Source organism: Tiliqua scincoides, chromosome 2 (genome assembly GCF_035046505.1).
Source record: "Tiliqua scincoides isolate rTilSci1 chromosome 2, rTilSci1.hap2, whole genome shotgun sequence".
NCBI classification, from domain to species: Eukaryota; Metazoa; Chordata; class Lepidosauria; order Squamata; family Scincidae; genus Tiliqua; species Tiliqua scincoides.
Window position 1 is genome coordinate 152,713,563 of NC_089822.1, and position 10,997 is coordinate 152,724,559.

The 10,997-nt window shown below is 45.1% G+C and overlaps 1 protein-coding gene across 1 annotated transcript; it reads right to left on the minus strand.

Annotated features, from left to right (window-relative positions):
* Nucleotides 1–2,455: 2,455 nt before the first annotated feature.
* Nucleotides 2,456–8,830, minus strand: MCRIP1 (MAPK regulated corepressor interacting protein 1). The gene is made up of 5 exons (XM_066616902.1): nt 8,704–8,830; nt 6,963–7,023; nt 6,127–6,245; nt 5,529–5,630; nt 2,456–3,483 (listed from the first exon to the last, which is right to left on the minus strand). The coding sequence occupies exons 2-5, from the start codon at nt 6,968–6,970 to the stop codon at nt 3,419–3,421; spliced, it is 294 nt and encodes a 97-aa protein (XP_066472999.1). The 5' UTR covers nt 6,971–7,023; nt 8,704–8,830; the 3' UTR covers nt 2,456–3,418.
* Nucleotides 8,831–10,997: the final 2,167 nt, after the last annotated feature.

Consider the following 10,997-nt stretch of genomic DNA (forward strand, 5'->3'; position numbering starts at 1 on the left):
GTGAAAATAAGTGACTTGAAATCAGACCCTTGTTTCCACTAAGTCAAGGACTTCTCAACTTAGTACAGCAAAACCTATGAATAAACTCAGCCCAGACACTTCGGCATGGACGACCCCTTTTAAATGTCTTTTGCTCACAACACTGAATCGCAATCATCCTTCTTGGCCTGTGACAAAGTAGAAGAGCAGCCAATTCCAAATTCTATAAAGAAAACAGATTCATCAATATAAATAGTGAAACCAAAATAAATCTATATGAAGTTGCCTAATTTCTTCCTATTGTAATAATTTACTATTGTTTAGCACAGAACTCTGAACTCTCTGGTTAAAGTCCATTCAAAGCTCACTGAACTGTAGGGACAAAGGGTCACTTCAGAGGGCACATTTTACAAGGGGAAGGTAAAGTGAGTTGACTTATATGTTGAACAGCTCAAGTTCTAGCTTAATTCAACTAGTCTTAATCTCTTCTAGTTTGAAGAGATTCCAAGCAAAGGCAATTTGCTGGCAGGATTCACACATGCAGTCCTCCACATCAAACACTGCACATATGAATCAGGCTGCAATATGGACACTGTAATCAATGTGTTGAACTAAGGTCTAGAATCAACCTGTGTATGCTTCATTCCATTAAAAATAGCCCTGTTAATGCCAAAGCATTATGAGATTCAAAGCAAAGCGGACCTTGTGCATCAACAAAAAGCAAAGGTTCTGTCAACTATATTCCCTTATACTTGGGAGGCTGCTATTGTGAATCTTTGCCAAAAGGCTGACAGCCCAATCCTATGCATATCTACTCAGGAGTAAATCCCATTGTAGTTAATGGGGCACACTCCCAGGTAAGTGTAGATAGGATTGCAACCTGAGAAGACTTCCTAAAATGATTAAAGGCCCTGTTGATGTTATCAACATAACATCAACAAACTTTATTTCTTTCACTTGTCTATGTTGAATTCTTTGTTCCTTAATGTCTACATGGCACAGATCACTTCACATTGCTTTCACATCTATGCTGCTCATGCAGTTTGTTGCTGGAGAAACAAACACTGGTCTTATTCAATGCATGATGTTGCATTTGGTTAAAGCGAATGCCAAGAGTACCAATTAAAGATGCAAATATGCCCACTTGAAACAAAAATGCAGAAATCAATACGGTCTCAAAAACTTAAGGAAAGCCATAGGTAGGCCACAGGCCAGTGTACTACATATACAGATTTCTCATCACAGTAACCTGCTGAAATACAGCTTCTCTAAAAAGCAGTGCCAGAATCCTCAATCTTTAGGCTGGGTTGTAGATCAGTACTTCTCAAAGGGTCCACTGTCATGGATGGGCAATTTTTTCCCAACATGCCAAGGACCAATCTATATTTAGTGCAGGGAGGCTGTACTTCAGCATGTTACCGTGGTGGGAAAACTGTGCTCATCTCACTAAAGACATAAATATATGCATAATGAGATTGTACTGTGAAAAGAACGCCTGCTTCCTCTTGACCCTCAAGGCACCAGAATCCTGATTTCAAGACCCAGGAAAAGCTTAGCAGCACCCCACACCCCACCTAAACACTTTATAAATGGCTAGAAACCTCCATTCTCCTCTGCCCAGGCACATCTCTGCTTGACTCCCAGAAGTTCTTACACACAATCACTCCATTCTTAGGGGGCCTGTTAAAGCTTCTCAACAGTGAGAAACGGTACCAGTGCTAGATCAAAGAGCCCCAAAGAGAAAACCGTACAGAAAAGACTATATTAGAACATGTGTTTGACCAAGGAAATCCCAAGCTGCCTAACAGACTTCACACCATCGGTCATATCATGCCTTAATACTGCTACTGTCTTTTCACACCTGGCTATAAACACAGTTCTACAGTGTACAAAGTGTAGTATCTACTGAAACTCAGTGAAAACAAACTATGCCTGTTTAGGCAGCAAATGGAAATCTGCTGGTGGATAAAAATACCACACAACTGGATATGTCATTTATCCCTTCAGCAGTAATCCTATGAGACTGCACAAGAGAATTTACGACCCCTCTAAAAGCACGACACAATCACAACCACTGCAGGTCTGATTGCACTGTAGACAAGGCCACACAGCTACTTGCTTGAATGAAGACATGTAAAATTGGACTTAACCTTCAGCTATACCACACCATCAATGAAGAGTAATAGGCAGGCAGGCAGGCAACACTGAAGTATTCCAAGAAGTGTCATGAGGGCAACAAACTGTCTTGGGACAACTTTGATCAGGGACAGCAGGGCACAAATCCATTACACAAATACACAAATAAAATAAATCATCCTCCACCCCTCCACCCCCTGCCTTCTCAGAAAGTTCACCCAAAGTCATGTGAGGCGGCTTAGAACACTGGACATAACATGGAACCCAGAGACAGACATGTAAGTAAGCCTCATTCGAGGGACCGCAACTAGAATGCAGGATAGATTCTCAGAGCAGAATGTCAAAATGACTAACCAGCTTTTATTTACAACACTCCTTAATGACAGACACAGACCAAGGGGAGACATAACAAAGGGAAAGGAACAGCCACCATGCCCCTTGCCTACCTACCCTTGGCAGGGTCTCTGACATCACTGTCCGGGCTAAACACAAGCACAGGTGGTTCCGCACCTGCCAATGCCCAGCACACACCAAGGCTGTCCCCAGCCCTGCTGGGGCACGGGGTTGGGCTCTGGGGCTAGCTCAGAAATGCCACCTGCCCCCTGGCTGGGGCTGCAAGTTAGCAGGGCATAAAGACAACAGAGCTTGGAGCAACTAATCAGCGCACAATAAGGGAGACCCATTCAATTTTATTCTAGACAACAGAATCCCAGGAGTTGCTGCCCTCAGGGAATTTATACCTAGGTCCTTCAGTTCCTGTTTTGACTCTTCCCATCACTGTCCCAAGGGCATGAACATATAGAGACTGTAGTAAGACACCCTTCCATTCACCAGGCCAAAACCATGGGTACTGTATGAGTCAATCTAAATTGACTGTATTGATAGGATGGACTATAGAAACCCCTACTGCTTCTGTCCCATGAGCCTCTCTCAGCCTCTCCCAAAAGATGGCTGGGGTTTGAGAGGGCTATAGGGAGAAACTAGGTCTGGTTGTTGCCAGTTCTTCTGACTTATTTCACACTCTGAGATGGACGCAGCACACAGCAGCCTCTTGGCTACTGTCAAAGTAAAATGTCATTTATTAGGGAAAAAGGAGAATTCCTGGGCCCAATTGTAGAAGAAAGGCAGGCAGCCCAGGCCAGGGGATGCTGTGAAGGACAGGCAGGGAGCCTATTCTTTCTAGGAAATTCAGAGCCAGCCCCAGGCACAATCCAGACCAAAGGAGGAAACCAACACAAAGTCATCAAATTCATGTACCAATGACCACACACCAGCACTTCAGGCTGGACCAGGCCAAGCCACCTTAGGATTTCTTAGCATCCTGTGTATTCCGCCGCTTTAGATCACTCAGGTCAACAGGTTTGAATGCTGTCAAGAAAAGAAGAAAGGACAGATAATTTAGGATTGTTATTCTTGCCAAGGCATTGATGGAAAACAATGTGGTGGTCAAGAAGCTTATTCTAGACTCACCATTCTATCACAATTACCACCCTAAATTCTAATGAAAGATAACTGAGACATCTGATCAACTAGTCTGAGTTGGCTCCTCTAGTATTCAACACTTTGTCACAAGCTATCTTCATGGAATACCACAACCCATATCCTAGAATTCTACATAGCATTCTAAATACTACAAGCAGAAAATGCTGAATATGTAACTAGAAAGACTTAACATAAATTACATTAAATTGGCATTAACATTCATGTACTTAATTATCAAATTCATGGAGGACAGGACTATCAACTACTATTATCGCCATGACATCCAATTAAGTTCCATGTTCAGAAGCCACAAACTCCTGAATAGCAGATTCTGAAAACAAATGATGTGCCTTCATGACCTGTTTGTGTACTTCCTAATTATATCTCTCTGGACACTGTTGAAAAAAGAATGCTGAACCCTTGATTTAATCCAGCAAGGCTCCTCTTACAGCATAATTTTTTTTTTTTAATCCAGAGCAATGGATGGGTAAGAGTAAGATGAAAAATAGCAGGATTATGGGAAGGAGTAATGAAGTTCCATGCTTCAGAGTCCATGCACTAGAGTTCCAAGTTTCCAAGACCAGAGTGCCCACCCATTTGGGTTTCTGAACAAAATTATCACATTTATCTGTGGAGCCATAATGATTATGGCTCATTCATTTTTTGCATTCAATCATTTTTTAAAGAGCAGAATGAGATTTTTAAGATCTCAAGAGTCTCCAGATTTTACAGTCTACAGTGCAACCAGGCAATGCAGAGTTTTAGATTCTCAAACTCACAATTTATTAACACATTTTCATTCTGCCTTTCTGTTATTGAGACACCCAAATCTGATAGCAGCACTTAATTTTTTTAAAAAAAGCAAAGAATACCACATTATCGAAACAAAATTTAAAAAAAAACAGCACATGCCCCAAAAATAAAAAGCAGCAAAGGAATACTAACAGTTAGCAGCAAAAGAGACACTAAATTAAATATTTCCAAATTCCATCCCGAACAAAGGAATTTTCATCATACACCATGAGGTCAAGAAAGTTAACAGCAAATAAGCTTCCCTTTTGCCTATTTATCTACTCATTTTCTGAATTTGCACGTTGCCTTGGTGCTGAAGTCCCAAGAAGCTTAACAACCACCTGGGAGCAATGGCTGAAAAGATCCTTAACAATACAGCAACATGCCCCATCCCAGAGAGCAAAGGAACATGAAGCAGCACCTCAAATGATGATGGGCAGGCTCATATCAGAAGAAGCAGCCCTTTAGAGATCTTGTTTCCAGACCATGTAGGGTTTTAAAGTAAACACCAGCACTATAAACTGAGGCTAGGGAAAAAACAGGAAGCCAAGGAAGACAGAAATGTATTAAGAGTTGCATGCTCCAAGAGGTCACCAAACTTTTTAGTATGAGGGCCACATTGTATATTTTACACATTTTTGTGGCCTGCAAAAAAAATCAGTTTTATAAATGAATAAGTTTGGCTTGTTTTTTGTAATCACATGATACGATGATTTTTTAAAAAATCATATGATTTTGTAATCATATGATTCAAGGCAAAAGAGAAATGTGACAATTACAAAGAAAAATGCTGTGCCAAAACAGAAATGATACATGAGTAAAAAGGTCAAACACTTTTTGACAAAATAAAATGTCAAAGTAAATGCACTGACAAAAAAAGTTGCTGTGGGCTAGAAAAAACCTTGTAGGAGGCCAGATGTGGTCCCTAGACCATAGTTTGGAGACCCCTGCTCAAGAGATGGGTACAGTTAGGACTCTACAGCTGCATTCTGGAAGTTGACATTTCTAAACAACCTATGAAGGTAGCTCTAGACAGAGTGTGCTAAAGGAGTCAGATTTGGATATCACCAAGGCATATACAATCTTGATATAAGACCCACCTCTCCAAGAAAGCAGACAGTTGACAATGGGAAACTCACCCTTCAGACTGGGGTTTGGTATCTTCTCCACATACTCCTCTACAAGGCCCCGTTCACCACCTGCCATCTGACTGCGGAGATCCCGCTCCACACATTGCCAAGCTGTAGAAAAAAGCAAGGGAAAGAAACTCCACAGTAAGACTAAGTAAAAACCCTCCCCCTAGTACAGGCTATTGCCAGCTCTGGAAATCCTAGATACTAGACCAAGGTTCCAACTCTACCATTGAAAATGTTTTTAAGATGTGAGTGGAGAAGCAGTGAGACAATAATCTATAACAAACTTCTTTGTAATGTTCATTGAGAATTCAGAGAAGAGGCTGACACAAAGAAAAAAGTGATAGTGCAAACGCTGATCTACCAGGTCTAGGGTCAGAATCATATCTAAAAAGACTGACATTATAAGATTCCTACTTTCAGCTACTTTTTTTCACTTTGCCATACACATCTTAAATACAGAAACAGGGAAAAATAATACAGAAACTGGCCATAAAGTGAAGAAGAGAAGTAATGCAAAGGGCAGGAGAGGGGAACAGTGTGCCACCTTCACTGAAGGTGCAGCAAAGGTCGGGGTCAGCCTTCCCAAGTGCAACCACCTCACCTTCATAGATGAAGCGCACGTTCTCTTCATGTGCAGGAGTGAAGATCTCACTGCTGTTGCTTGGGGAGCGAGGACTACTGTTCCTCTTGCCATTGTAAACAACTCTGGAGACAGGGGAGCTGGAAGCAAAGACTTCAATGAGAGCCAAGAAAGATACTGATCTTTGATGCAAACAGAGAATGGTTTTCAATATGGGTTATGGCAATAGCCCTCTACATTGATCAGCACTGCTCTGTTAGTGGTTGTGATTTCAGACACGCATGGTCAATCCAGATTGGAATCTTTCTTCAGGTGCAGTTGTCACTTGCGGAACACTTTCCATAAGTTGCTGCCTTCTTTTGAGGTTGAAAGGCGGAAAAAAAACACAGCCTGGCTCAGCATTGTCCACAATGGCTGGTGATGGCTCAGACACAGGTCTTGCTCAAACCTACTTGGGAGATGCCAGGGATTGAACCCAAGACCTTCTGCATTCAAAGTGTGTGTGCAATAACTGAGCTACAGCTGCACCCCCAAGTAGGGATGCAAACCATCTTAAAATTCTTCTTTGTTTCAAACTTGCAACACAACATAGACTGTTGTACAGAGAGAGTAAAAGATTGAAAGAACTAGAAGCCAAATGATATCCATTAAATCAGGTGTACAAATAGACTACAAATACAGATCCAACATGCTAACGATCAATTAGAGGTTCAGTCCTTGTTGTCTATTTACCTTTACTACCCAACCATGCCTGATCCATCAGCATGTAGCAAAACAGGAACATCTCAAATAAAGTTCTGATATTCTGCTTTGCGCTGGAACAAGTTCAGTTCTCACAAGCCCACCATCTCTCTCACCTTGTCATGGCTGCCTCTTGCCCAGCCCCGGCCCGGGCACTGGATGCGTGGGTTGGCGACACTAGAACAAAGACAGACACTGAGCTCACAGGAAATAAGTTCTCATTAGCCCCCAAAGTGGTAGCAAATGATCCTAATAAGTTAGTAAGGATGGTGGAGGCATTCCACATCCAGGGTGACCAGATGCAATGGGGGACAGAATACCTATACCTTTAACCACTGTAAAGAAGAGGGAATTTTGGCAGGTGCAGCTTTTTAAACCCTTCCATACTGAGATGCGCCTGCCAAAATTTCCTCTTCTATATACCAGGGGTGGGCAAACTTTCAACTTTAGGGATCCTGGACCTTTAACAACTGGGCAAAAGAGGAAATTTCAGCAGGTGCAACTTGTCATCTGTTAAACACAATCATTAGCAGTCCAGGATTCCTAAAGTTGAAAGTTTGCCCACCCCTGTTCTATACAATGGCTAAAGGTATAGGCACTCTGTCCTCCATTGTAGCTGGTCATCCTGCCCATGACCACCTCTGGACAAACAATATCTCTTGGATACAGAAGGATGCTTTATCTTACAGACATAAGCAACGTCTGATCATCTGGGGTGCAAACTGCTCTTATGAGGTTGCTATTAGATGCTTTGGGGGGGCCTTTTTGGGACCAAGAAGTGGGAGAAGTACAGTAAATACATTCAGGGATCTCTTAGGTGCAGTACTGTACTCCCTTCCCCCTGCCCTGTCCCTACAATCCCCAAAGGTGATGGAGGTCCAGAAGTCTCCAACCACTGCAGAATCCACCCCTAATCTGGAGGACTCCCAGCCCAATCCTATACAAGTTACTCAGACATACTCAGAAGTAAATCCCATTATAATCAGCGGAGCTTATTCCCAGGAAAGTGTGGATAGGATTGCAGCCCCAGAGCCCAAGCCTATGCATGTCTACTCAGGTGTAAGACGCATTCTAGTCAACGGGGCTTCCTCCCAGGAAAGTGTGGATAGGATTGCAGCCCCAGAGCCCCATCCTAGGCATGTCTCCTCAGGAGTCAGTCCCATTAGAGTCAGTGGGGCTTCCTCCCAGGAAAGTGTGGCTAGGATTGCAGCCCCAGAGCCCCATCCTAGGCATGTCTCCTCAGGAGTCAGTCCCATTAGAGTCAGTGGGGCTTCCTCCCAGGAAAGTGTGGCTAGGATTGCAGCCCCAGAGCCCCATCCTAGGCATGTCTCCTCAGGAGTCAGTCCCATTAGAGTCAGTGGGGCTTCCTCCCAGGAAAGTGTGGCTAGGATTGCAGCCCCAGAGCCCCATCCTAGGCATGTCTCCTCAGGAGTCAGTCCCATTAGAGTCAGTGGGGCTTCCTCCCAGGAAAGTGTGGCTAGGATTGCAGCCCCAGAGCCCCATCCTAGGCATGTCTCCTCAGGAGTCAGTCCCATTAGAGTCAGTGGGGCTTCCTCCCAGGAAAGTGTGCACAGACTGCAGCCTCCATTCCCAGGAGCAGTGCGCTCTGGAGCGCCGTCTACCCCCACCCGCTCCCGAGCTGGCTGGCCGGCCTGTCCCCACCCATGGAAGCGGGACCGGAGCGAGGGGGGAGGGAAGGGCCGAGCCACCTTCCACCTCCGAAGCGCAGCAGGACCGACGGGGCCCTGGGAACGGCCAGGCCCGCGGGCACAGGAGAGGCCTCTCCCTCGTCTGAGAAGAGCCGCGCACGGGGCTCCGGGAGGGTCCGAGGCCTGACTGCCCCAGAGCTCCCCTCACCTGGTCCCGGTTCCTTTCGCTGCTGCCAGGCCCGGGACGGAAGAGAGCGCCTAGGCCGGGCTGCGCGTGCGCAATGCGGGGAAATGGGCCCGGGTAGCCCCTGCACCGTATACCCGAGGGGGAGAGAGTTTCCATGGCAACGGAGCGAGTGGCGGACATGGCAGGAGGCGGGGATATGTCGCCATGGAAACGGGAGTTGGCTGCGGGAGCCGAAGCTCCGGCGGAGGGGATTTCCCTGGGAATGGGAAGCGGGGGGGGGGGCAAACTCCATCTCGCTCCTCAGCGGCCTCTAGCGCAGAAGCTGTACTTTCAATGGAGGGGGCTGAGCACAGGGAGCTGCTGGGCTGGGGGTGAGGCTGCAGTCCCAGCCACCCTCTCCTGGGAGGAAGCCCCACTGACTCTAATGGGACTGACTCCTGAGTAGACATGCCTAGGATGGGGCTCTGGGGCTGCAATCCTATCCACGCTTTTCCTGGTAGTGAGTCCCATTGACTCTAATGGGACTGCCTTCTGAGGAGACACACGTAAGATCGGGCTCTGGGTCCCCTCCAAAGTGCAGAGCAAGTAGCATTTCGTAGGCTGTTTCATGGCCAGAGCTGACTTACTGTACTGTATACATTATCTACTGGAAGGCAGCCCAGTTGAGGTCAGTGGAGTTCACTCCTATGGGGTGCTTAGGTGTTCTGTAGATGTAGAAGCTTCTACCTGGTCCTCAACTGAGCACCGGAACCCACTTTTTAAAGTGACACTGTGTTGGGGCCCACCTAGCTTTATGAGACTTCAAAAAAAAGTTTCCCTTTACCACCTGCTCAACAAACCTCTGATTGTCATCCTTTTCACTAGGATGCTAGAGGGGACTGCATTGTGGAGCATTTGTTGATCTCCGTATTCATCAGATAGGGACCATCCTAGGGGTCTTGAATTCAAGCTGGCCTTCCAGAAGAGCTGAGGCAGCTATTCATCAGTAAACATGCATGTGTGGCTCCGTTTTGCTTTCCATCGGGCTCAATACATTTTCTTTGTCAGCTTCAAGAGGGATTTTCTTCTTGAGAGTTTGTTGGAGCCTGCATTCATTGGATTGGAACCATTCTTGTGGCATTCCCTTGGGCTTGCACTTCAGAGTGCACCAAGGCACATTTTCCTACTTGTGAATAAACATGCACATGCTGCTCCAATTAGGTTTTATAGAGCTCAATACATTTTCCCTGTCAGCAATTAGCTTGTTAGTTTCATGACCCACCAAAAATTGGGTCACGACCCATTGGTAGGTTCCAACTCACAGTTTGGGAACCACTGCCTTTGACATTTAAAATGTCCTAGGCATACTGTTTCCACAGTCACACCGCACCACCACCTCCCAAATCCATGCCACTTCTGTAATTACTAAACAGGACTTGGGCCATGTCTGCAATTCACAAAAATAAGCTGAGTCTGAAGATAGTTTTATTCTGCTCTCCAAGATCTACCTGTTTAAACTGACCTTTTCAGACTTGCTCATGCTTCTCAGAAAGGGTGAATACATTCCAACAAATTTCCTGACATTTTATTCTGGCTTAATAGGTTAGCCTTGTTTATTACCTACTCAAATCTTTAAGATGGAGCAGGCTCTAAATCTATGTACAAATATAGTATTTGTGCCTACAGAAAACCATAAGAGAGCCCAACTTCCCACAATTTCAGTTATCATTGTCAATTCATTTATTTAAAAAAAAAATGTTGCAGCAGGCTTACATACCAAGCAAACCACTCTAGAAGGAAAACTTAGAAAGAACCCTTACCAGTTCATCAAAATTGCAGTACCTCAGGAATAGCAGCACAACTACTGTTTCAAGGAATTCTTTGAAATACTATCTAAATTTAACCAGTGCTTATCTAACCAGTGCTTTGCAGAGAGCCCAAGACAACAATCCTATGAACACCATATGCCCAACCTCAACCAATATTTATATCCTCAGGGCCCAATCCTTTCCAACTTTCCAGCACAGGTGCAACCGCAATGCAGCCCCTTATCTTGAGGACTCTGTAACTGTAACCCCTGTAACCATAACCCCCCATTGGCACAGCTGCATGTAGCGCACCCCCCCACACACACACATCTGCACCGCCACAGAAAAATTGGATAGGATTGGGCCCTCCTATCCGGTGCAATGCAGCCCCACAGTAAGGGAACAAATCTTCCCATACCTTGTGAATGCCTCCCCACCACAGGATGCAGTGCACGACCCATTGGCACTGGAAAATTGGATAGGAGTGGGTTCTCAGTCTCTTAAGAATTTGGATCATCCCTGTCTAGC

Bases quoted from the DNA above. Each gene is read 5' to 3' on its own strand.
- MCRIP1 (XM_066616902.1), bottom strand. The intron at 5,631-6,126 runs GTGAGGTGGTTG...TTTTTTCTACAG, and splicing joins CGTGCGCTTCATCTATGAAG to CTTGGCAATGTGTGGAGCGG. The intron at 3,484-5,528 runs GTGAGTTTCCCA...TTTTCTTGACAG, and splicing joins ACCAAACCCCAGTCTGAAGG to CATTCAAACCTGTTGACCTG.